The sequence below is a fragment of the Anopheles funestus genome, chromosome 2RL, assembly GCF_943734845.2.
Source record: "Anopheles funestus chromosome 2RL, idAnoFuneDA-416_04, whole genome shotgun sequence".
In the NCBI taxonomy this organism is placed as follows: domain Eukaryota; kingdom Metazoa; phylum Arthropoda; class Insecta; order Diptera; family Culicidae; genus Anopheles; species Anopheles funestus.
This window is the reverse complement of record NC_064598.1, coordinates 95287566-95314467: the sequence shown is the minus strand read 5'-3', so window position 1 is coordinate 95314467 and position 26902 is coordinate 95287566. Positions and strand designations below refer to the sequence as shown.

Sequence of the window (26902 nt, the reverse complement as noted above, 5' to 3'; positions counted from 1 at the left end):
AGAAGTTATTCGAGGAACCAAGTTCCTTACCCTGTTGAGAAAATGTAAAATTTTCCTCATTTTTGAGCAATTTAGCAAAATTTTTAAATGTGATATATTTTAATGCGAATTAGTTGCAATGTGTTTCTTTTCACTCAAATAATGCTTTAAATTAAAAAAATAATAAAAAATCGGAAAAAAAATTTTAAAAAATTTTCAACTCGAAAATTTCATAAGGCTTACCCCTTACGTTTTTTTTGGGAAATTTTGCAAAAAAAATGAAATTGATTTATTTTAATGCCAATTGCTTGCAATGTGTTTCTTTTCACTCAAGTAATGCTTTAAATAAAAAAAAGAGTGAAAAATAATAAAAAAATCAAAAAATTCAAAGAAATTTAAATTTACTAAGGCTCATTTTTGCAGCAAGTTTTGCCTATAACTCGGTCGGTATCCAACGGATCGCCAATCTTTAACCTGTGATCGATAGATGGCATCAATGGCTACATTTTCTTCTTGGACAGCCATGCTCTCAGGTGTCCGTGCCGGAAGTTATTCGAGGAAACAAGTTCCATACCCTGTTTGAGAAAATGTAAAATTTTTCTCATTTTTGCACCAAGTTTTGCCTATAACTCGGTCGGTATCCAACGGATCGCCAATCTTTAAACTGTGGTCGATAGATGGCACCTATGGCTACATTTTCTTCTTAGACGGTCATGCTCTCAGGTGCCCGTGCCAGAAGTTATTCGAGGAACCAAGTTCCTTACCCTGTTGAGAAAATGTAAAATTTTCCTCATTTTTGAGCAATTTAGCAAAATTTTTAAATGTGATATATTTTAATGCGAATTAGTTGCAATGTGTTTCTTTTCACTCAAATAATGCTTTAAATTAAAAAAATAATAAAAAATCAGAAAAAAATTTTAAAAAATTTTCAACTCGAAAATTTTATAAGGCTTACCCCTTACGTTTTTTTTGGGAAATTTTGCAAAAAAAATGAAATTGATTTATTTTAATGCCAATTGCTTGCAATGTGTTTCTTTTCACTCAAGTAATGCTTTAAATAAAAAAAAGAGTGAAAAATAATAAAAAAATCAAAAAATTCAAAAAAATTAAAATTTACTAAGGCTCATTTTTGCAGCAAGTTTTGCCTATAACTCGGTCGGTATCCAACGGATCGCCAATCTTTAACCTGTGATCGATAGATGGCATCAATGGCTACATTTTCTTCTTGGACAGCCATGCTCTCAGGTGTCCGTGCCGGAAGTTATTCGAGGAAACAAGTTCCATACCCTGTTTGAGAAAATATAAAATTTTTCTCATTTTTGCAGCAAGTTTTGCCTATAACTCGGTCGGTATCCAACGGATCGCCAATCTTTAACCTGTGATCGATAGATGGCATCAATGGCTACATTTTCTTCTTGGACAGCCATGCTCTCAGGTGTCCGTGCCGGAAGTTATTCGAGGAAGGAAGTTCCTTACCCTGTTTGAGAAAATGTAAAATTTTTCTCATTTTTGAGCAATTTAGCAAAATTTTTAAATGTGATATATTTTAATGCGAATTAGTTGCAATGTGTTTCTTTTCACTCAAATAATGCTTTAAATTAAAAAAATAATAAAAAATCGGAAAAAAAAATTTTAAAAAATTTCAACTCGAAAATTTCATAAGGCTTACCCCTTACGTTTTTTTTGGGAAATTTTGCAAAAAAAATGAAATTGATTTATTTTAATGCCAATTGCTTGCAATGTGTTTCTTTTCACTCAAGTAATGCTTTAAATAAAAAAAGAGTGAAAAATAATAAAAAAATCAAAAAAATCAAAAAAATTAAAATTTACTAAGGCTCATTTTTGCAGCAAGTTTTGCCTATAACTCGGTCGGTATCCAACGGATCGCCAATCTTTAACCTGTGATCGATAGATGGCATCAATGGCTACATTTTCTTCTTGGACGGCCATGCTCTCAGGTGCCCGTGCCAGAAGTTATTCGAGGAACCAAGTTCCTTACCCTGTTGAGAAAATGTAAAATTTTCCTCATTTTTGCACCAAGTTTTGCCTATAACTCGGTCGGTATCCAACGGATCGCCAATCTTTAAACTGTGGTCGATAGATGGCACCTATGGCTACATTTTCTTCTTAGACGGCCATGCTCTCAGGTGCCCGTGCCAGAAGTTATTCGAGGAACCAAGTTCCTTACCCTGTTGAGAAAATGTAAAATTTTCCTCATTTTTGAGCAATTTAGCAAAATTTTTAAATGTGATATATTTTAATGCGAATTAGTTGCAATGTGTTTCTTTTCACTCAAATAATGCTTTAAATTAAAAAAATAATAAAAAATCGGAAAAAAATTTTTAAAAAATTTTCAACTCGAAAATTTCATAAGGCTTACCCCTTACGTTTTTTTTGGGAAATTTTGCAAAAAAAATGAAATTGATTTATTTTAATGCCAATTGCTTGCAATGTGTTTCTTTTCACTCAAGTAATGCTTTAAATAAAAAAAAGAGTGAAAAATAATAAAAAAATCAAAAAATTCAAAGAAATTTAAATTTACTAAGGCTCATTTTTGCAGCAAGTTTTGCCTATAACTCGGTCGGTATCCAACGGATCGCCAATCTTTAACCTGTGATCGATAGATGGCATCAATGGCTACATTTTCTTTTTGGACAGCCATGCTCTCAGGTGTCCGTGCCGGAAGTTATTCGAGGAAACAAGTTCCATACCCTGTTTGAGAAAATGTAAAATTTTTCTCATTTTTGCACCAAGTTTTGCCTATAACTCGGTCGGTATCCAACGGATCGCCAATCTTTAAACTGTGGTCGATAGATGGCACCTATGGCTACATTTTCTTCTTAGACGGCCATGCTCTCAGGTGCCCGTGCCAGAAGTTATTCGAGGAACCAAGTTCCTTACCCTGTTGAGAAAATGTAAAATTTTCCTCATTTTTGAGCAATTTAGCAAAATTTTTAAATGTGATATATTTTAATGCGAATTAGTTGCAATGTGTTTCTTTTCACTCAAATAATGCTTTAAATTAAAAAAATAATAAAAAATCGGAAAAAAAATTTTAAAAATTTTCAACTCGAAAATTTCATAAGGCTTACCCCTTACGTTTTTTTTGGGAAATTTTGCAAAAAAAATGAAATTGATTTATTTTAATGCCAATTGCTTGCAATGTGTTTCTTTTCACTCAAGTAATGCTTTAAATAAAAAAAAGAGTAAAAAATAATAAAAAAATCAAAAAATTCAAAAAAATTAAAATTTACTAAGGCTCATTTTTGCAGCAAGTTTTGCCTATAACTCGGTCGGTATCCAACGGATCGCCAATCTTTAACCTGTGATCGATAGATGGCATCAATGGCTACATTTTCTTCTTGGACAGCCATGCTCTCAGGTGTCCGTGCCGGAAGTTATTCGAGGAAACAAGTTCCATACCCTGTTTGAGAAAATATAAAATTTTTCTCATTTTTGCACCAAGTTTTGCCTATAACTCGGTCGGTATCCAACGGATCGCCAATCTTTAAACTGTGGTCGATAGATGGCACCTATGGCTACATTTTCTTCTTAGACGGCCATGCTCTCAGGTGCCCGTGCCAGAAGTTATTCGAGGAACCAAGTTCCTTACCCTGTTGAGAAAATGTAAAATTTTCCTCATTTTTGAGCAATTTAGCAAAATTTTTAAATGTGATATATTTTAATGCGAATTAGTTGCAATGTGTTTCTTTTCACTCAAATAATGCTTTAAATTAAAAAAATAATAAAAAATCGGAAAAAAAATTTTTAAAAATTTTCAACTCGAAAATTTCATAAGGCTTACCCCTTACGTTTTTTTTGGGAAATTTTGCAAAAAAAATGAAATTGATTATTTTAATGCCAATTGCTTGCAATGTGTTTCTTTTCACTCAAGTAATGCTTTTAATAAAAAAAAAGAGTGAAAAATAATAAAAAAATCAAAAAATTCAAAAAAATTAAAATTTACTAAGGCTCATTTTTGCAGCAAGTTTTGCCTATAACTCGGTCGGTATCCAACGGATCGCCAATCTTTAACCTGTGATCGATAGATGGCATCAATGGCTACATTTTCTTCTTGGACAGCCATGCTCTCAGGTGTCCGTGCCGGAAGTTATTCGAGGAAGCAAGTTCCATACCCTGTTTGAGAAAATGTAAAATTTTTCTCATTTTTGCACCAAGTTTTGCCTATAACTCGGTCGGTATCCAACGGATCGCCAATCTTTAACCTGTGATCGATAGATGGCATCAATGGCTACATTTTCTTCTTGGACAGCCATGCTCTCAGGTGTCCGTGGCGGAAGTTATTCGAGGAAACAAGTTCCTTACCCTGTTGAGAAAATGTAAAATTTTCCTCATTTTTGAGCAATTTAGCAAAATTTTTAAATGTGATATATTTTAATGCGAATTAGTTGCAATGTGTTTCTTTTCACTCAAATAATGCTTTAAATTAAAAAAATAATAAAAAATCAGAAAAAAATTTTTTAAAAATTTTCAACTCGAAAATTTTATAAGGCTTACCCCTTACGTTTTTTTTGGGAAATTTTGCAAAAAAAATGAAATTGATTTATTTTAATGCCAATTGCTTGCAATGTGTTTCTTTTCACTCAAGTAATGCTTTAAATAAAAAAAAGAGTGAAAAATAATAAAAAAATCAAAAAATTCAAAAAAATTAAAATTTACTAAGGCTCATTTTTGCAGCAAGTTTTGCCTATAACTCGGTCGGTATCCAACGGATCGCCAATCTTTAACCTGTGATCGATAGATGGCATCAATGGCTACATTTTCTTCTTGGACAGCCATGCTCTCAGGTGTCCGTGCCGGAAGTTATTCGAGGAAGCAAGTTCCATACCCTGTTTGAGAAAATGTAAAATTTTTCTCATTTTTGCACCAAGTTTTGCCTATAACTCGGTCGGTATCCAACGGATCGCCAATCTTTAAACTGTGGTCGATAGATGGCACCTATGGCTACATTTTCTTCTTAGACGGCCATGCTCTCAGGTGCCCGTGCCAGAAGTTATTCGAGGAACCAAGTTCCTTACCCTGTTGAGAAAATGTAAAATTTTCCTCATTTTTGAGCAATTTAGCAAAATTTTTAAATGTGATATATTTTAATGCGAATTAGTTGCAATGTGTTTCTTTTCACTCAAATAATGCTTTAAATTAAAAAAATAATAAAAAATCAGAAAAAAATTTTAAAAAAATTTTCAACTCGAAAATTTCATAAGGCTTACCCCTTACGTTTTTTTTGGGAAATTTTGCAAAAAAAATGAAATTGTTTTATTTTAATGCCAATTGCTTGCAATGTGTTTCTTTTTACTCAAGTAATGCTTTAAATAAAAAAAAGAGTGAAAAATAATAAAAAAATCAAAAAATTCAAAAAAATTAAAATTTACTAAGGCTCATTTTTGCAGCAAGTTTTGCCTATAACTCGGTCGGTATCCAACGGATCGCCAATCTTTAACCTGTGATCGATAGATGGCATCAATGGCTACATTTTCTTCTTGGACAGCCATGCTCTCAGGTGTCCGTGCCGGAAGTTATTCGAGGAAACAAGTTCCATACCCTGTTTGAGAAAATATAAATTTTTTCTCATTTTTGCACCAAGTTTTGCCTATAACTCGGTCGGTATCCAACGGATCGCCAATCTTTAAACTGTGGTCGATAGATGGCACCTATGGCTACATTTTCTTCTTAGACGGCCATGCTCTCAGGTGCCCGTGCCAGAAGTTATTCGAGGAACCAAGTTCCTTACCCTGTTGAGAAAATGTAAAATTTTCCTCATTTTTGAGCAATTTAGCAAAATTTTTAAATGTGATATATTTTAATGCGAATTAGTTGCAATGTGTTTCTTTTCACTCAAATAATGCTTTAAATTAAAAAAATAATAAAAAATCGGAAAAAAAATTTTTAAAAATTTTCAACTCGAAAATTTCATAAGGCTTACCCCTTACGTTTTTTTTGGGAAATTTTGCAAAAAAAATGAAATTGATTTATTTTAATGCCAATTGCTTGCAATGTGTTTCTTTTCACTCAAGTAATGCTTTAAATAAAAAAAAGAGTGAAAAATAATAAAAAAATCAAAAAATTCAAAAAAATTAAAATTTACTAAGGCTCATTTTTGCAGCAAGTTTTGCCTATAACTCGGTCGGTATCCAACGGATCGCCAATCTTTAACCTGTGATCGATGGATGGCATCAATGGCTACATTTTCTTCTTGGACAGCCATGCTCTCAGGTGTCCGTGCCGGAAGTTATTCGAGGAAGCAAGTTCCATACCCTGTTTGAGAAAATGTAAAATTTTTCTCATTTTTGCACCAAGTTTTGCCTATAACTCGGTCGGTATCGAACGGATCGCCAATCTTTAAACTGTGGTCGATAGATGGCACCTATGGCTACATTTTCTTCTTAGACGGCCATGCTCTCAGGTGCCCGTGCCAGAAGTTATTCGAGGAACCAAGTTCCTTACCCTGTTGACAAAATGTAAAATTTTCCTCATTTTTGAGCAATTTAGCAAAATTTTTAAATGTGATATATTTTAATGCGAATTAGTTGCAATGTGTTTCTTTTCACTCAAATAATGCTTTAAATTAAAAAAATAATAAAAAATCGGAAAAAAAATTTTTAAAAATTTTCAACTCGAAAATTTCATAAGGCTTACCCCTTACGTTTTTTTTGGGAAATTTTGCAAAAAAAATGAAATTGATTTATTTTAATGCCAATTGCTTGCAATGTGTTTCTTTTCACTCAAGTAATGCTTTAAATAAAAAAAAGAGTGAAAAATAATAAAAAAATCAAAAACTTCAAAAAAATTAAAATTTACTAAGGCTCATTTTTGCAGCAAGTTTTGCCTATAACTCGGTCGGTATCCAACGGATCGCCAATCTTTAACCTGTGATCGATAGATGGCATCAATGGCTACATTTTCTTCTTGGACAGCCATGCTCTCAGGTGTCCGTGCCGGAAGTTATTCGAGGAAACAAGTTCCATACCCTGTTTGAGAAAATGTAAAATTTTTCTCATTTTTGCACCAAGTTTTGCCTATAACTCGGTCGGTATCCAACGGATCGCCAATCTTTAAACTGTGGTCGATAGATGGCACCTATGGCTACATTTTCTTCTTAGACGGCCATGCTCTCAGGTGCCCGTGCCAGAAGTTATTCGAGGAACCAAGTTCCTTACCCTGTTGAGAAAATGTAAAATTTTCCTCATTTTTGAGCAATTTAGCAAAATTTTTAAATGTGATATATTTTAATGCGAATTAGTTGCAATGTGTTTCTTTTCACTCAAATAATGCTTTAAATTAAAAAAATAATAAAAAATCAGAAAAAAATTTTTTAAAAATTTTCAACTCGAAAATTTTATAAGGCTTACCCCTTACGTTTTTTTTTGGGAAATTTTGCAAAAAAAATGAAATTGATTTATTTTAATGCCAATTGCTTGCAATGTGTTTCTTTTCACTCAAGTAATGCTTTAAATAAAAAAAAGAGTGAAAAATAATAAAAAAATCAAAAAATTCAAAAAAATTAAAATTTACTAAGGCTCATTTTTGCAGCAAGTTTTGCCTATAACTCGGTCGGTATCCAACGGATCGCCAATCTTTAACCTGTGATCGATAGATGGCATCAATGGCTACATTTTCTTCTTGGACAGCCATGCTCTCAGGTGTCCGTGCCGGAAGTTATTCGAGGAAGCAAGTTCCATACCCTGTTTGAGAAAATGTAAAATTTTTCTCATTTTTGCACCAAGTTTTGCCTATAACTCGGTCGGTATCCAACGGATCGCCAATCTTTAAACTGTGGTCGATAGATGGCACCTATGGCTACATTTTCTTCTTAGACGGCCATGCTCTCAGGTGCCCGTGCCAGAAGTTATTCGAGGAACCAAGTTCCTTACCCTGTTGAGAAAATGTAAAATTTTCCTCATTTTTGAGCAATTTAGCAAAATTTTTAAATGTGATATATTTTAATGCGAATTAGTTGCAATGTGTTTCTTTTCACTCAAATAATGCTTTAAATTAAAAAAATAATAAAAAATCGGAAAAAAAATTTTCAACTCGAAAATTTCATAAGGCTTATCCCTTACGTTTTTTTGGGAAATTTTGCAAAAAAAATGAAATTGATTTATTTTAATGCCAATTGCTTGCAATGTGTTTCTTTTCACTCAAGTAATGCTTTAAATAAAAAAAAGAGTGAAAAATAATAAAAAAATCAAAAAATTCAAAAAAATTAAAATTTACTAAGGCTCATTTTTGCAGCAAGTTTTGCCTATAACTCGGTCGGTATCCAACGGATCGCCAATCTTTAACCTGTGATCGATAGATGGCATCAATGGCTACATTTTCTTCTTGGACAGCCATGCTCTCAGGTGTCCGTGCCGGAAGTTATTCGAGGAAACAAGTTCCATACCCTGTTTGAGAAAATATAAAATTTTTCTCATTTTTGCACCAAGTTTTGCCTATAACTCGGTCGGTATCCAACGGATCGCCAATCTTTAAACTGTGGTCGATAGATGGCACCTATGGCTACATTTTCTTCTTAGACGGCCATGCTCTCAGGTGCCCGTGCCAGAAGTTATTCGAGGAACCAAGTTCCTTACCCTGTTGAGAAAATGTAAAATTTTCCTCATTTTTGAGCAATTTAGCAAAATTTTTAAATGTGATATATTTTAATGCGAATTAGTTGCAATGTGTTTCTTTTCACTCAAATAATGCTTTAAATTAAAAAAATAATAAAAAATCGAAAAAAAAATTTTAAAAATTTTCAACTCGAAAATTTCATAAGGCTTACCCCTTACGTTTTTTTTGGGAAATTTTGCAAAAAAAAATAAAATTGATTTATTTTAATGCCAATTGCTTGCAATGTGTTTCTTTTCACTCAAGTAATGCTTTAAATAAAAAAAAGAGTGAAAAATAATAAAAAAATCAAAAAATTCAAAAAAATTAAAATTTACTAAGGCTCATTTTTGCAGCAAGTTTTGCCTATAACTCGGTCGGTATCCAACGGATCGCCAATCTTTAACCTGTGATCGATAGATGGCATCAATGGCTACATTTTCTTCTTGGACAGCCATGCTCTCAGGTGTCCGTGCCGGAAGTTATTCGAGGAAACAAGTTCCATACCCTGTTTGAGAAAATGTAAAATTTTCCTCATTTTTGAGCAATTTAGCAAAATTTTTAAATGTGATATATTTTAATGCGAATTAGTTGCAATGTGTTTCTTTTCACTCAAATAATGCTTTAAATTAAAAAAATAATAAAAAATCGGAAAAAAAATTTTAAAAAATTTTCAACTCGAAAATTTCATAAGGCTTACCCCTTACGTTTTTTTTGGGAAATTTTGCAAAAAAAATGAAATTGATTTATTTTAATGCCAATTGCTTGCAATGTGTTTCTTTTCACTCAAGTAATGCTTTAAATAAAAAAAAAAGAGTGAAAAATAATAAAAAAATCAAAAAATTCAAAAAAATTAAAATTTACTAAGGCTCATTTTTGCAGCAAGTTTTGCCTATAACTCGGTCGGTATCCAACGGATCGCCAATCTTTAACCTGTGATCGATAGATGGCATCAATGGCTACATTTTCTTCTTGGACAGCCATGCTCTCAGGTGTCCGTGCCGGAAGTTATTCGAGGAAACAAGTTCCATACCCTGTTTGAGAAAATGTAAAATTTTTCTCATTTTTGCACCAAGTTTTGCCTATAACTCGGTCGGTATCCAACGGATCGCCAATCTTTAAACTGTGGTCGATAGATGGCACCTATGGCTACATTTTCTTCTTAGACGGCCATGCTCTCAGGTGCCCGTGCCAGAAGTTATTCGAGGAACCAAGTTCCTTACCCTGTTGAGAAAATGTAAAATTTTCCTCATTTTTGAGCAATTTAGCAAAATTTTTAAATGTGATATATTTTAATGCGAATTAGTTGCAATGTGTTTCTTTTCACTCAAATAATGCTTTAAATTAAAAAAATAATAAAAAATCGGAAAAAAATTTTTAAAAAATTTTCAACTCGAAAATTTCATAAGGCTTACCCCTTACGTTTTTTTTTGGGAAATTTTGCAAAAAAAATGAAATTGATTTATTTTAATGCCAATTGGTTGCAATGTGTTTCTTTTCACTCAAGTAATGCTTTAAATAAAAAAAAGAGTGAAAAATAATAAAAAAATCAAAAAATTCAAAGAAATTTAAATTTACTAAGGCTCATTTTTGCAGCAAGTTTTGCCTATAACTCGGTCGGTATCCAACGGATCACCAATCTTTAACCTGTGATCGATAGATAACATCAATGGCTACATTTTCTTCTTGGACAGCCATGCTCTCAGGTGTCCGTGCCGGAAGTTATTCGAGGAAGCAAGTTCCATACCCTGTTGAGAAAATGTAAAATTTTCCTCATTTTTGAGCAATTTAGCAAAATTTTTAAATGTGATATATTTTAATGCGAATTAGTTGCAATGTGTTTCTTTTCACTCAAATAATGCTTTAAATTAAAAAAATAATAAAAAATCGGAAAAAAATTTTTAAAAAATTTTCAACTCGAAAATTTCATAAGGCTTACCCCTTACGTTTTTTTTGGGAAATTTTGCAAAAAAAATGAAATTGATTTATTTTAATGCCAATTGGTTGCAATGTGTTTCTTTTCACTCAAGTAATGCTTTAAATAAAAAAAAGAGTGAAAAATAATAAAAAAATCAAAAAATTCAAAAAAATTAAAATTTACTAAGGCTCATTTTTGCAGCAAGTTTTGCCTATAACTCGGTCGGTATCCAACGGATCACCAATCTTTAACCTGTGATCGATAGATAACATCAATGGCTACATTTTCTTCTTGGACAGCCATGCTCTCAGGTGTCCGTGCCGGAAGTTATTCGAGGAAGCAAGTTCCATACCCTGTTTGAGAAAATGTAAAATTTTCCTCATTTTTGAGCAATTTAGCAAAATTTTTAAATGTGATATATTTTAATGCGAATTAGTTGCAATGTGTTTCTTTTCACTCAAATAATGCTTTAAATTAAAAAAATAATAAAAAATCAGAAAAAAATTTTAAAAAAATTTTCAACTCGAAAATTTCATAAGGCTTACCCCTTACGTTTTTTTTGGGAAATTTTGCAAAAAAAATGAAATTGATTTATTTTAATGCCAATTGCTTGCAATGTGTTTCTTTTCACTCAAGTAATGCTTTAAATAAAAAAAAAGAGTGAAAAATAATAAAAAAATCAAAAAATTCAAAAAAATTAAAATTTACTAAGGCTCATTTTTGCAGCAAGTTTTGCCTATAACTCGGTCGGTATCCAACGGATCGCCAATCTTTAACCTGTGATCGATAGATGGCATCAATGGCTACATTTTCTTCTTGGACAGCCATGCTCTCAGGTGTCCGTGCCGGAAGTTATTCGAGGAAACAAGTTCCATACCCTGTTTGAGAAAATGTAAAAATTTTCTCATTTTTGCACCAAGTTTTGCCTATAACTCGGTCGGTATCCAACGGATCGCCAATCTTTAAACTGTGGTCGATAGATGGCACCTATGGCTACATTTTCTTCTTAGACGGCCATGCTCTCAGGTGCCCGTGCCAGAAGTTATTCGAGGAACCAAGTTCCTTACCCTGTTTGAGAAAATGTAAAATTTTCCTCATTTTTGAGCAATTTAGCAAAATTTTTAAATGTGATATATTTTAATGCGAATTAGTTGCAATGTGTTTCTTTTCACTCAAATAATGCTTTAAATTAAAAAAATAATAAAAAATCGGAAAAAAAATTTTTAAAAATTTTCAACTCGAAAATTTCATAAGGCTTACCCCTTACGTTTTTTTTGGGAAATTTTGCAAAAAAAATGAAATTGATTTATTTTAATGCCAATTGCTTGCAATGTGTTTCTTTTCACTCAACTAATGCTTTAAATAAAAAAAAGAGTGAAAAATAATAAAAAAAATCAAAAAATTCAAAAAAATTAAAATTTACTAAGGCTCATTTTTGCAGCAAGTTTTGCCTATAACTCGGTCGGTATCCAACGGATCGCCAATCTTTAACCTGTGATCGATAGATGGCATTAATGGCTACATTTTCTTCTTGGACAGCCATGCTCTCAGGTGTCCGTGCCGGAAGTTATTCGAGGAAACAAGTTCCATACCCTGTTTGAGAAAATATAAAATTTTTCTCATTTTTGCACCAAGTTTTGCCTATAACTCGGTCGGTATCCAACGGATCGCCAATCTTTAAACTGTGGTCGATAGATGGCACCTATGGCTACATTTTCTTCTTAGACGGCCATGCTCTCAGGTGCCCGTGCCAGAAGTTATTCGAGGAACCAAGTTCCTTACCCTGTTGAGAAAATGTAAAATTTTCCTCATTTTTGAGCAATTTAGCAAAATTTTTAAATGTAATATATTTTAATGCGAATTAGTTGCAATGTGTTTCTTTTCACTCAAATAATGCTTTAAATTAAAAAAATAATAAAAAATCGGAAAAAAAATTTTCAACTCGAAAATTTCATAAGGCTTACCCCTTACGTTTTTTTGGGAAATTTTGCAAAAAAAATGAAATTGATTTATTTTAATGCCAATTGCTTGCAATGTGTTTCTTTTCACTCAACTAATGCTTTAAATAAAAAAAAGAGTGAAAAATAATAAAAAAAACAAAAAATTCAAAAAAATTAAAATTTACTAAGGCTCATTTTTGCAGCAAGTTTTGCCTATAACTCGGTCGGTATCCAACGGATCGCCAATCTTTAACCTGTGATCGATAGATGGCATCAATGGCTACATTTTCTTCTTGGACAGCCATGCTCTCAGGTGTCCGTGCCGGAAGTTATTCGAGGAAACAAGTTCCATACCCTGTTTGAGAAAATGTAAAATTTTTCTCATTTTTGCACCAAGTTTTGCCTATAACTCGGTCGGTATCCAACGGATCGCCAATCTTTAAACTGTGGTCGATAGATGGCACCTATGGCTACATTTTCTTCTTAGACGGCCATGCTCTCAGGTGCCCGTGCCAGAAGTTATTCGAGGAACCAAGTTCCTTACCCTGTTGAGAAAATGTAAAATTTTCCTCATTTTTGAGCAATTTAGCAAAATTTTTAAATGTGATATATTTTAATGCGAATTAGTTGCAATGTGTTTCTTTTCACTCAAATAATGCTTTAAATTAAAAAAATAATAAAAAATCGGAAAAAAAATTTTTAAAAATTTTCAACTCGAAAATTTCATAAGGCTTACCCCTTACGTTTTTTTTGGGAAATTTTGCAAAAAAAATGAAATTGATTTATTTTAATGCCAATTGCTTGCAATGTGTTTCTTTTCACTCAAGTAATGCTTTAAATAAAAAAAAGAGTGAAAAATAATAAAAAAATCAAAAAATTCAAAAAAATTAAAATTTACTAAGGCTCATTTTTGCAGCAAGTTTTGCCTATAACTCGGTCGGTATCCAACGGATCGCCAATCTTTAACCTGTGATCGATAGATGGCATCAATGGCTACATTTTCTTCTTGGACAGCCATGCTCTCAGGTGTCCGTGCCGGAAGTTATTCGAGGAAACAAGTTCCATACCCTGTTTGAGAAAATGTAAAAATTTTCTCATTTTTGCACCAAGTTTTGCCTATAACTCGGTCGGTATCCAACGGATCGCCAATCTTTAAACTGTAGTCGATAGATGGCACCTATGGCTACATTTTCTTCTTAGACGGCCATGCTCTCAGGTGCCCGTGCCAGAAGTTATTCGAGGAACCAAGTTCCTTACCCTGTTGAGAAAATGTAAAATTTTCCTCATTTTTGAGCAATTTAGCAAAATTTTTAAATGTGATATATTTTAATGCGAATTAGTTGCAATGTGTTTCTTTTCACTCAAATAATGCTTTAAATTAAAAAAATAATAAAAAATCAGAAAAAAATTTTAAAAAAATTTTCAACTCGAAAATTTCATAAGGCTTACCCCTTACGTTTTTTTTGGGAAATTTTGCAAAAAAAATGAAATTGATTTATTTTAATGCCAATTGCTTGCAATGTGTTTCTTTTCACTCAAGTAATGCTTTAAATAAAAAAAAGAGTGAAAAATAATAAAAAAATCAAAAAATTCAAAAAAATTAAAATTTACTAAGGCTCATTTTTGCAGCAAGTTTTGCCTATAACTCGGTCGGTATCCAACGGATCGCCAATCTTTAACCTGTGATCGATAGATGGCATCAATGGCTACATTTTCTTCTTGGACAGCCATGCTCTCAGATGTCTGTGCCAGAAGTTATTCGAGGAACCAAGTTCCTTACCCTGTTTGAGAAAATGTAAAATTTTCCTCATTTTTGCACCAAGTTTTGCCTATAACTCGGTCGGTATCCAACAGATCGCCAATCTTTAACCTGTGGTCGATAGATGGCACCAATGGCTACATTTTCTTCTTAGACGGCCATGCTCGCAGATGTCTGTGCCGGAAGTTATTCGAGGAACAAAGTTCCTTACCCTGTTTGAGAAAATGTAAAATTTTTCTCATTTTTGAGCAATTTAGCAAAATTTTTAAATGTGATATATTTTAATGCGAATTAGTTGCAATGTGTTTCTTTTCACTCAAATAATGCTTTAAATTAAAAAAATAATAAAAAATCGGAAAAAAATTTTTTAAAAATTTTCAACTCGAAAATTTCATAAGGCTTACCCCTTACGTTTTTTTTGGGAAATTTTGCAAAAAAAAATGAAATTGATTTATTTTAATGCCAATTGCTTGCAATGTGTTTCTTTTCACTCAAGTAATGCTTTAAATAAAAAAAGAGTGAAAAATAATAAAAAAATCAAAAAATTCAAAAAATTAAAATTTACTAAGGCTCATTTTTGCAGCAAGTTTTGCCTATAACTCGGTCGGTATCCAACGGATCGCCAATCTTTAACCTGTGATCGATAGATGGCATCAATGGCTACATTTTCTTCTTGGACAGCCATGCTCTCAGGTGTCCGTGCCGGAAGTTATTCGAGGAAACAAGTTCCATACCCTGTTTGAGAAAATGTAAAATTTTCTCATTTTTGCACCAAGTTTTGCCTATAACTCGGTCGGTATCCAACGGATCGCCAATCTTTAAACTGTAGTCGGTAGATGGCACCTATGGCTACATTTTCTTCTTAGACGGCCATGCTCTCAGGTGCCCGTGCCAGAAGTTATTCGAGGAACAAAGTTCCTTACCCTGTTGAGAAAATGTAAAATTTTCCTCATTTTTGAGCAATTTAGCAAAATTTTTAAATGTGATATATTTTAATGCGAATTAGTTGCAATGTGTTTCTTTTCACTCAAATAATGCTTTAAATTAAAAAAATAATAAAAAATCAGAAAAAAATTTTAAAAAAATTTTCAACTCGAAAATTTCATAAGGCTTACCCCTTACGTTTTTTTTGGGAAATTTTGCAAAAAAAATGAAATTGATTTATTTTAATGCCAATTGCTTGCAATGTGTTTCTTTTCACTCAAGTAATGCTTTAAATAAAAAAAAAGAGTGAAAAATAATAAAGAAATCAAAAAATTCAAAAAAATTAAAATTTACTAAGGCTCATTTTTGCAGCTAGTTTTGCCTATAACTCGGTCGGTATCCAACGGATCACCAATCTTTAACCTGTGATCGATAGATGGCATTAATGGCTACATTTTCTTCTTGGACAGCCATGCTCTCAGGTGTCCGTGCCGGAAGTTATTCGAGGAAGCAAGTTCCATACCCTGTTTGAGAAAATGTAAAATTTTTCTCATTTTTGCATCAAGTTTTGCCTATAACTCGGTCGGTATCCAACGGATCGCCAATCTTTAACCTGTGATCGATAGATGGCATCAATGGCTACATTTTCTTCTTGGACAGCCATGCTCTCAGGTGTCCGTGCCGGAAGTTATTCGAGGAAGCAAGTTCCATACCCTGTTTGAGAAAATGTAAAAATTTTCTCATTTTTGCACCAAGTTTTGCCTATAACTCGGTCGGTATCCAACGGATCGCCAATCTTTAAACTGTGGTCGATAGATGGCACCGATGGCTACATTTTCTTCTTAGACGGCCATGCTCTCAGGTGCCCGTGCCAGAAGTTATTCGAGGAACCAAGTTCCTTACCCTGTTGAGAAAATGTAAAATTTTCCTCATTTTTGAGCAATTTAGCAAAATTTTTAAATGTGATATATTTTAATGCGAATTAGTTGCAATGTGTTTCTTTTCACTCAAATAATGCTTTAAATTAAAAAAATAATAAAAAATCAGAAAAAAAATTTTAAAAAATTTCAACTCGAAAATTTCATAAGGCTTACCCCTTACGTTTTTTTTGAGAAATTTTGCAAAAAAAATTAAATTGATTTATTTTAATGCCAATTGGTTGAAAAAAGTTTCTTTTCACTCAAATAATGCTTTAAATAAAAAAAGATATGATATATGATATATGAAAAATGATAAAAAATAAAAAAATAACTATTATAGCAAAATTTAAATAGAATTAATGGAATTAATTTCATTTAATTCAAGATTATTTTCTCGTTACCGGCTCGATTAAAAACGTAAACAAACCTTGCACGAGAAAAGTTGAACAACCTTGAAGTCGCGCCAGAATCGCAAAATTGAGTTACTTTTGTCGCGTTCGCAAACGCGACAATTGCTAAGCATGTAGTGGCGGGGTCACCCCCGACAGAAACGTCGGATACACAATATTTCAAGGAAAACAGTAATAATTAAAACTTTTACGTATTTCCATATGTTGTATTTTTTTATTTTACCCAGCTAGAACCTTCCTTATTTCGGCTGTTCAATTTCAAATTATAGTTCTGTCAAAAGAAGCATAAATTAAATAATTCTGGGCTTGCACATGTCATTCAGATGGACGTCGTCATGCGCCGATTACAGTGTGCAAGTGTTCTACCTAGCGAAAACGACACAGACACCAAATTTAAGCTTTTTTCGCTGCTTCTCGCGATCGTTGTTTTGTTGTGCGTGTCCTGTCGTTCTATTGTGTTACTTTTTGTGTGTAAAATGTGCTCCCTTCGCGAACGACCAATGCGAACCAATAGCTTACCTACGTTCATCGCCCATTGATTGCCAGCTAGGCAATTGTTGTATTCTTCTCGTGTGTCGATCGAAGTGTAAAGCAAGTGTGTACTGCAATGCTGCAAATGGATGGATTATTTACGATCCCATAGACGTAAGTACTAGTGTTTCCAGGCTGCATACAGTTTTCTATCCAGTGCTGAAACGCATTACGGTAATGCACGGATAACCGGTGCAGCACTTTTTCGTTGCAAACATATTTGTGTTTTCCCTTTTTTGGTGGATTACGGTGTGCCAGGGCGCATCCGACAGTGAGCTCTCGTACGCTCTCGACCAGAATGACATTTCATCCGTCACTCATACACGAAGTGGAGCTCCAGGTAAAAATCTTCATCCGGCCTACACTTTCTCGAGCATTTCACCTACATTTATTGTGTTGCGGGTGCGAATCGTAACTTTCAACGTTTAGTGCAAAATGTGATCTTCGTTGCGTAAATCTAGCACGAATCGCTTGGAACCAAATTATCGCCTGGTTAAAACTTATACCGAGTAAGTGCCGAGGAGTGCGGTGTGATGCTTTGCATCCAGACGAAATTCGATCTCATTACATCAACTCAATACCGAACCATTGGTCTGCTTGTTATGGAGCAAAGCGCACAGTAGTAGCCTGCCCCAAATTTCACATAACGTAGCAACAAAACATGGAATCAGTTTTACCAGTTCTGTTGATGGTTGCGAAAGATTTATTCGACAACTGAAGCGAGATCCAAGCGTTGACGATTATTTCACTGCAATAAAACAACAATATGAGTACATCACGAAAGCCAAATCATTCTTGAAGTTGTTCCACTGTTGTTGCGATCAAACTAGGGATGTGGCAAATATTTCTGGGTTTCCCTAAAATTTTTAATCAGATACCTAGAATGTTTATTGATCTTTTACTTTTGCCCCATGGAAACACATGGAAACTTGAAGCAACACTTCTTCGTCGATCCGATCGATTCGATCGTTCAAAACACTTTCAGGGCGTCTTGTCCACATTGCTTCTCATCATTTCGGCTGAATTATGGATGCAGATACGAATATGATGATTCATCAAATAATGTCTTCACTTTGTTGCTTTTTAGGACCACCAAGGATATCACTCACTCACAACTCGACAGTATTGAAGCGACGGAATAAAACGATAATGCACTAGAACGGAACCTGGCCTTTCGAACGGAACTATTTGTTTTGCACCAAAATGGCATCGAGTGAAAACAATAGTGATGATGGTGGTAAGTCGTGACGGTGGATGGCATGCATGCAAGTGTCCCTAAACCTTTCCCCTATCTGTAGGACACAATGTATTTTCAGGCTTTTCAAGCTCGAACGGTAGCGCGCCGGAGTACGAACATCTGATGCAGTTCGAGTATCTCAAGACCAAGTATCGCGATGTGGTATCCCAGCTGAAGACGGTTTCGAGCGAAAAGCAACGCTTGGAGCACGATTTTCAGCTGCTGAAGAAAGAACTCGAAGGAAAGGGAGACTTTTTCAACAGCTACCACGAGTACAGTGGGTTGAAGCAGAAGTACGACACGCTGCGGCATCGGTATGAGGAAATCACGAAAGATCCAGCGCACTGCATAAAGTTGTGCGAGGAATTGAAAAAAGAACGCAACAAGTACAAGGAGCTGCTGAAGGCGACGGAATTGGAGCTCGAAACCGTTCTATCAGAGCGGGGCAGTGTGCTGAAGGAAAACCAAAAGCTTTACGATAAGAACGAAGCATTAGAGCGGGAGGTGCAGGGCAAGCTGAAGGAAACGGTAGCGTTGAAAGAGAAAATAGAGCTACTAAAAACACGCCAAGAGTATCAGCAGCTTTCGAACGAAAGCAGCTGGAACAAGGAATTGTCCGACAGCAAGGATAAGTTCAGTATTGTTTCGGAGAATTTGGAAACCGCCAACCAAGAGATCGAACGTTTGAAAAAAGCGCTCGACAAGGCAAAGGCAGAAATAGCGAAGGCCGTCCACGACACGGAGGTGGCCAAGCAACGGCGCGATTGGGCGATATCGGAAAGGGAAAAGATCGTACAGGAGCGTGACAGTGTACGAAATTTGTGCGATGAAATCCGGAAAGAGCGGGACACGGCCACGTCGAAGCTGCTGGCAGCGATACGTGACAAGGATGATGCGCACAAAAAGATTGAACTGCTCACCGATCAGCTGGAGCAGGTAACACGCGACAGTATTAACAATAATGCCGGTTCAAGCGGACAAACCCCGTCCAATCTGCCGGGCGGCGGTCAGTCACAGGCGAACGGGGCTGGTTCTGGTACGCCAACAACACCGAACGCTTCGCTGGTATCGATGAACAATAGTAACAGCCATCGCAACTCGCACTACAGCAGCTTTAGCTCGATCTACAACCTAGAATCATTGCAACAGTATGACGTGGAGATGGTCGAAATCGATACTTCCCCGTTGCTGAGCAATTCCTCCGACTGGGGTCTAACGATCAGTGGCGATCTCGATCACAGTTATGGCAGCGATCATAGCAACGCGAAGAATCTCTGCGGCCCGTACGTAGCGGCCGTGGAGCACGATTCAATCTTTGCCGGCAAACTGAAACCGAACGATATCATATGCCAAATAAACAACCACGACTGTAGCACTTTCTCGAGGCGGATGATCTATCGCACGATCCGTAACAGCGTGCCGCAGTGCATCATTACGGTGAAGAGACCAACGAAACGTTTGCTGCCGGTGCAGATCCCGTTTACCAGCACGAATCGAAACCATGGGCTGTGTCTCGAGCTGGGGCTATACATAGCGAAGCTGGAGCCCAATTCAATCGCAGCCAAGGATAGTCGATTGGCGGTGGGAGATCGAATTTTGTCGATCAACAACAAGCCAATGGAGAGCATCAAAAACATAAACGATGTACACGCCTACATAAACGATATGCGTAACAGCAGCCTTAATCTGATTGTTATCAAGGAAATGCTGGAAAATCATCCAAGTTACGCTAGTTTCTACCAGCCACGGTTGAAACACATCCGCAACACTACCAGCTGCACACAGACAGACAATTCCCTGTCGACGTTCGGCAGCCAGCACACCACCAATACAAGCAGTGTGAACACGAGTGCTAACGCGATGACGATGATGAACCATCGGCTGAGCCTGGAGTTTGACAATAACAATCACTTCCTTCCGTCGGCGATGCCTTCCTCATCGTACCAGCCCTCCTCGAGCACACCGAACTCCGTGGCCGCTAGTACGCCATCGTCTACGAAATCGGCCTCCAAGTTGACGGAGTTTATTCAGAAAATTAAGGACAAGATGGCAATCAGCAACCACAGCAAGGAGGCAGGTGGGCCGGGCGGTAGCCAAGAGCACGATGCGATCGCGGCTCTCGATTCCGTGCTGGACAGTGACGAACAGTCGCGGGACGGGAAACGGTCGAAGCGTCGTAACAAAAACGATCCACACAATCAATCGGACGTGCCGCGCGGCACGTGGCCACGGGTGAACATGACGATCCACATCAACGAAACGCATCCGGGCACGATAGTGCAGAAGAAAAAGATAAGACCACAGCTGACCATTCCACGAGGGGGCGATCTGGACAATAACAACTATTTTGCTGCCGTAATGAATGAAGCGAACACGATTCCAACCAACTTTCAGCCGGACAAGCTCACTGGAGGGCCACTGTCGCCGCAAGGCATTGCCGGTAGCGGAGGTTCGGGCGGTGTCGGTGGTGGAGTTGTTGTAGGTCCCGGAGGTGCTATGCTACCGGGTGCAGCTTCCAACAGTGGACAGGGAACACTCCCTGGCTCAAGCAAACGCAACTCAAATCCCGTAATGCCTATGGATATACAGCGCCTGCTTGCGCTGAAGTACGGAGATGCGACCGTCGCCGGTATGGTTGGTGGAACCATTGGAAACACACCGGCCACTGGTACGATGGGGAAATCGCACACCGGCGGTGCACCCTTTCCACGATCATCGACGTACGACGATCGGCACCACGATGGGGGTGGACTGAATTTGAACAAACATCGTTTCAGCTTAAACCTTTCGGCGATGAGCAAACAGCCGTTGCAGCAACAGCAGCAGCAGCAGCTACTGTTACCGCCACACCAGCAACAAAACTCGCTCGATTTCATTCCAATTCCAACTTCCTCTTCGCAAAAGAGTAATCATTCGATCGATTCTGCCAGCGCTTCGCATTCGCTGTCGAAAAGCCCGCCGGTTTATTATGCCGGTACTGCCGGAACACTCGGCATACCAACGTCGAAAACGACCGAATTTTTCATGACCTCAAAGATTACGAAATCGCTGTCTAAGTACTCGAGCGACAATGAGAGTATTGACACAGAAACCCTTTCGCTCGGTGGTATGCACGGTGGCGTCGGTGGTGGCGGTGCAACAATGAGCGGCATGTCCGCGAACATGGGTCCAACAAGTAGCGGAGGCATTCAAGGAATCGTTGGTAGTGTTGGTCCGGGTAACACTAACACCCTGCCACTGTCTCACATGCGCAAACAGCTAATTGGTAACAGTGGCACGTCAGGAGGTGGCTCGTCTTCGAATCGCAGCGGCCACACACTACACCCAGCTGCGACAGCCGGTTATGGTGCAACCATATTTCCCGGCTCGTATCCGCATCCCTTTATGCGCAACCATCATCAGCCGGGAGGAGGCAGCGGTGGCGGTGGCGGTGGAGGGGGTAGCGGTGCTAACGACGCGATGATGGCGTTCCAGTCGGGTAGCGGAGGAAGCGGTCCAACCGGACCGGCCACAATCGGCCATCACTCGCACGGTGCTTCCATGGACTATTCGTACCGATACAGTCAGATTCAATCGTCTAAGGAGGATGTTCCTATATCCGGGTATGCGGGTGGCTACGAAGGCGGAACGTTTCCGCGAAACAAAAGTCACCTAACGAGCAATAGTAACCATCACCATCATCATCACCACCATCATCATCAGGGAGGGTTTCGCATACCTTCGAACCAGAGTGTGACGAGCCGCGGCAGTGGCATAAAGATTAGCAACGGTTCCATTGATTGCAGCAGCTCTGAACGTGCTTCACCGATTCCAACGTTCGAGGTACAAGTGCTGAAGCCCGGTCACGTACCATCCGGTGGTGGTGTTTCCGGTTCGAACAAACGGAGCTCTCTCCAAGACTACGGACAATCCAAACCAAACTTGGGCGAACTCCGGTTAGTGCAAATCGATAAAAGCGAAATGTCGTTAGGTATAAAAATTTTCTGCCGACGCAACGGAGGCGGCGTGTTCGTGTCGAACGTGGGTGAGAATAGTTTGGCCAGCAAGGTTGGCTTGCACATTGGCGATCAGCTGCTGGAGGTGTGTGGGATAAATCTGCGCAAGGCGACGTACGAACTAGCGGCACACGTGCTCCGTCAGTGTGGCAACTCCATTACCATGCTGGTGCTCTACAACCCGGTAGTGTACAGCAACTTAACCACGAGCGAAGACAATCTTGCACGTTCGGGATCACCGACGCCGCAGAATTCCCCACGCTCCATGGGACGGTCGTTAATTGCGGCCGTAAATACGGCTGCCGTCAACTCTATGACCGGTACAATGACCACCGCTAAAACGTCATCACTCGTGAAGGCACAAGAATTCAGCGATAGTCTTGAGCATCAAACGCAACTGCACGATGACGAGGAAGATGGTTCCGTAGCCGTCGGTAGCTCCGGTGTGCCTGGACAGGGCAATCTCTACAAGGAACAGCCTCGTGAAATTTACATCGAAACACGTAAAACTTCCAACCTGGGAATTACGTTAGTTGGGGGCAATGCATACGGTATCTTTGTGCACGGTGTCCAGAAGGATTCAATCGCTGACCAGGCGGGACTGCTGGTGGGCGATCAGATACTAGAGTTTAACGGTACGGATATGCGTCGGTCAACTGCGGAGCATGCGGCTCTCGAGATCGCGAAACCGGCCGATCATGTGAAGGTGCTCGTATTGTACAACATTCAAAGTAAGTCCACAAACTGTTCGTTATTTGCTGCGGCTCGCGATTCTATTTCTAATTGCCCAACGGTGGCGTTTTCTTTACAGAGTTCAATCAAATCAAAGATAAACCGGGCGATGCACTGTACATCAGGGTCGGGTTTGATCGTAACTGCGATCAGGGAGATTCGGAACTGTCTTTTACGAAAGACGAGGTGCTGTTCGTCGACAATACTATGTTCGGTGGAATTCCGGGCAAATGGCGTGCCTGGAAGCTTGACGAATACGGCCACAAGAGGCAATGCGGTATCATTCCCAACAAGCTAAAGTGCGTGCGGCGAACGATGTAAATTCTAAGCTGGAAACGCTGTAATATACTCGAACCGTTCCTTTTACAGAGTCGAGGAAGAGCTGCGACTGCTTGGAGACCCGGGTGATGTCGATACGACGGCTCGACGAGGTTCGACATCGGCTCGAAGATCTTTCTTCAAACGCATCAAACCACAACGAAGCTCGTCACGTGATTCAAAAGAATTGGCCAGCTTTAGCAATACGCACCTGAGCCTGTATCTCGATTCGGGTTCATTAAGTGACGATGGATTAAGCAGCTACCAACGTGTTGAACGGTTGGAATGTGAGTATTACTTTTTACTGTGAATTGTTTAAGGCACCGTGGTAAACATCATTTACATCATTTACATTAGATACCTACCGACCAGTGATAATATTGGGTCCACTGTCCGAGTTTGTCATCGATAAGTTGTGCGTGGATTTCCCAGAAGATTTTGCCGTCCTGCAGGAAAGCCAGAAGAAATGCATCAAGGACGAAATGGAGCTGGCGATTCAAAACAATTCGATCGCGGACTATAAGCTGCGCAGCAATGGTATATTTGAGTACACGAGTATGCAAGCCGTGCGGGACAATAAGGTAGCGTAGGGTTTTTTTTTTGTCTTTGTTTGTGGCGTATGACCTAGGATTGTTTTGTTTCTCCCACAGCAATGTCACTGCATACTGAACGTGAGCATGGCGGCAGTAGAGCGATTGCAGCGCGCTCAAATATATCCGATCGTGCTGCTGTTGCGCTTCAAATCGGCCAAGCAAATCAAGGAGATTAAAGACTCGCGCTATTCAACGGACAAAATCTCGGCCAAAGCGGCCAAGGAAATGTACGAGCATACGCTCAAGATGGAATCGGAATATCGACAGTTTATATCGGGTGAGTTTCATTGCGACACACTTTCCAGACGAAAATGGACGTAACTTAACCAACGATCTGTTCTTCGACAGTTGTTATTTCCGGAGTAAATATTACACACATGTGTACGCAGATCAAAGCAGCCGTGGATAGCGAGCAAAAGAAAATTCTTTGGGTATCGATTCCGTCACCGTTGTGACCATCGGTAAGCTATCTTCGTCCCGACGAAGATGAACGATTGGCCTAAACGATACGCAACGATCCGTATCAACGATTAATAAGGTATTGTATAAAAAAAACACACACACACCACTAAACGCTGTTTAGACTTTACGACCTGAAGAAAAATCAAAAACTGGGAAACAAGATGAAAAGAAGGTTGGTGTAGAGTACTGTGCAATATATTTACATTATGAATGAAACGTCTTGGACAGGAACTAGTACAGCAAGCAGTAGCGGTACCACACCTTTCGAAAGAGATCCCGGTCCCGCAGTTATTTATGTAATGAAACACTTCATCATCACAAACTTTTAGACATCGGCAGCACGATGTGTAAGCGATGTGCGATTATATTTTGTTTAGGCAAAAGGTTTTGCTAATAATGTTTATTGATACTTAAGCGACACGGTGATAACGGCTCTCAATACATTTCGTCACTATTTCGGCATGTTTAATTCAGCTAAAAAAAAAAATCTTGAACAGAATCTCACAATTTCCAATTCAAATTATTACAACAACGTATATCAACTACTTCTGTACGTAACCATGTGAATGGAGGGGCGCATTTATACTAGCAGAGCATTAGTTTACCTAGTGGATGAATCATCTGTAGAACTCACTTCCGGCATCCAGAATAGAGCAACATATTTTTCACTCGTGGACCCACCGTTGTCGTTATGATTGTCCTTGGTATTTTGTTTACATTTTATATAGTCCGTATATTCTTTGTTGTCGTTTTATTGCGCAATGAATGTTAAAGATATGAAAGTATAAATAAGTCTTCCAAAACTATCTATTATTAGCATAGAACAATTCAAATGCATAAGATTTGATACGTTCCCGCGAAGTGAACGCATTTATTGCTATTAACCGAATGGATGAAATATATTAAAATCGATGCACAATTTAAGGCTAAACACAAACTTTTAACAGTTACATTTGGAAAATACAAAGGTTGATCTTGTTATAATTGTACAGTCATGTAATTATTATCGTTGGAAGGAACATTTTGAACTCATTCGAATGTGTCAAAACAATTGGTCGTTTATTTGCAATTTCGTACGTCTTCCATTTATCAAAAGCGTTAAAGAAAAAGTGTGTTATAGAAGAAAAAAATAAGTTGAAAACTTCAGTTCAAATGCTGAAAATGGATGAATTATTCAATATCCTGAAACTATTAACACTTGCATGAGAATTTAGCACATCGAGGAATTGCATTCATACACAAACAATCACTAATATTATTTTTATATTTCTCGTGTATTGTTTGTTCATGGTGTTTACGTTTGTCTGCATAGCAGGACTGGCTATTAAAGTAAAGGCAATCTAAAAACAGCCAACAGGACCAACAAAGGTTCTATACCTAAATACGAACAAGTCTATAGTGTGAGCTAAGTATATCCGCTATGTACAACTTATGATATGTTACTACCTCAACCATTCGATCACAAACAAGCAGATATCCTTGTTGGCATTATACATGCAACGAATATACGCATTTATCTGATTGTTGTTTTCTCATCATGATATCTATTATTAACACTAGGCTGTCTTGTTCATCGCTTGTTTCTTCCTCTACAAAACGTGCATTTAAAACACTCAAAGGCATTGCAAAGCGAAAGCTTAATGGGATTAGCAACCGGGATGAGTAGATGATTCTGGATGGAAAAAAATATCCCAATTAATGTTCAAAAAATTTCGAGAAGCATTGTTTTCGTTCTACCTAAAGGCATCTGTTTCTACATTGCGCAATATAGTTCGTGTTCTTTAAATCTTCTCAAAAAAAATTGGCCACCTTCCGTTTTTTGCACTGGCATAAAATCGAATTCTCAAGCCCTCAAGAAGCATTTGTAAACTCCAAAAGAATTAAATCTTCGCCTTCATTAAATAAGTGAATCCTCTTTCCATTATGTTTGATGCTGTAACAAAAGATGTTGGTTGTTTTTATTTTGTGCTTATTACATGTATCATCCTAATAGTTAGTAGTATATCGATTGTTTTGTTGTTATTCATTCTATTTTGATTCAATCATCACTAAACACACGATAATCAAAGTATATATTTTGAGTGTATTCGTTTTGAGTGCAGCTACTGCAAGAAATGGTATATATAATAGGTATGTAACAAAAACTAAAAATAAAAAAACAACAAAAGGGAAACAAGCAATACGCGGAGCAAAAATAACACCAGATGGAGTTTTACTTCCAATGTTAGAAATAAATTGTTTGTCTGTTTTTTCCCCACCTAAGGGATACGTAATGCAATCCAGCGCGGAACAGAATCAATCAATGACCTAGTATCTTTTTTTTAAATTAAATATTGTATACAGTGATCTATATATAAATGATACGATTAAAAACATCAATAAAAATATTATTATATATTTTTTATTTCCTACATTTGCCTGGCCTGATAACCGTAGTTTCCAATTGCTACAGAAATATACTAAACCCATGAGAAAAACAAACAATATTTCGTTCAAATGTTAAATTTATTGCAGAATGTTTTTCTTCTCGGCTATCCAAACATCCTTAATATCCTTAGTCCGAACGGAACGCGA

The 26902-nt window shown here is 37.3% G+C and overlaps 1 protein-coding gene and 1 long non-coding RNA gene across 3 annotated transcripts in view; both read left to right on the top strand.

Moving 5' to 3' along the window:
* The window catches only part of LOC125763639 (uncharacterized), a 135592-nt gene continuing 108690 nt past the window's right edge, over positions 1-26902 (top strand). Inside the window, exons 1-3 of the long non-coding RNA XR_007418374.1 lie at positions 1-1414; positions 2650-4264; positions 6214-12058. This is a non-coding gene — a long non-coding RNA (uncharacterized LOC125763639). The remainder of the gene's footprint in view (positions 1415-2649; positions 4265-6213; positions 12059-26902) is intronic.
* Positions 16819-26741, top strand: LOC125763353 (disks large homolog 5). Of its 2 annotated transcripts, none has more exons than XM_049426410.1 (8): positions 16819-17105; positions 18079-18228; positions 18308-22954; positions 23035-23254; positions 23325-23560; positions 23631-23854; positions 23924-24143; positions 24215-26741. In XM_049426410.1, exons 2-8 carry the CDS (start codon positions 18195-18197, stop codon positions 24319-24321), a joined length of 5688 nt encoding a protein of 1895 aa, XP_049282367.1. In that variant the 5' UTR covers positions 16819-17105; positions 18079-18194; the 3' UTR covers positions 24322-26741. The 2 variants fall into 2 exon arrangements, with proteins under 2 accessions (XP_049282367.1, XP_049282366.1); XM_049426409.1 differs by having other exon boundaries at positions 16820-17105; positions 18290-22954.

What these genes read in the sequence shown, in the direction of transcription:
- LOC125763353 (XM_049426409.1), top strand. Translation starts at nt 18,195, where the DNA reads ATGGCATCGAGTGAAAACAATAGTGATGATGGTG. An exon ending in AAACAATAGTGATGATGGTG is followed by an intron (nt 18,229 to 18,289) that starts GTAAGTCGTGAC and finishes CCCTATCTGTAG; the next exon opens with GACACAATGTATTTTCAGGC. An exon ending in ATATCGACAGTTTATATCGG is followed by an intron (nt 24,144 to 24,214) that starts GTGAGTTTCATT and finishes GTTCTTCGACAG; the next exon opens with TTGTTATTTCCGGAGTAAAT.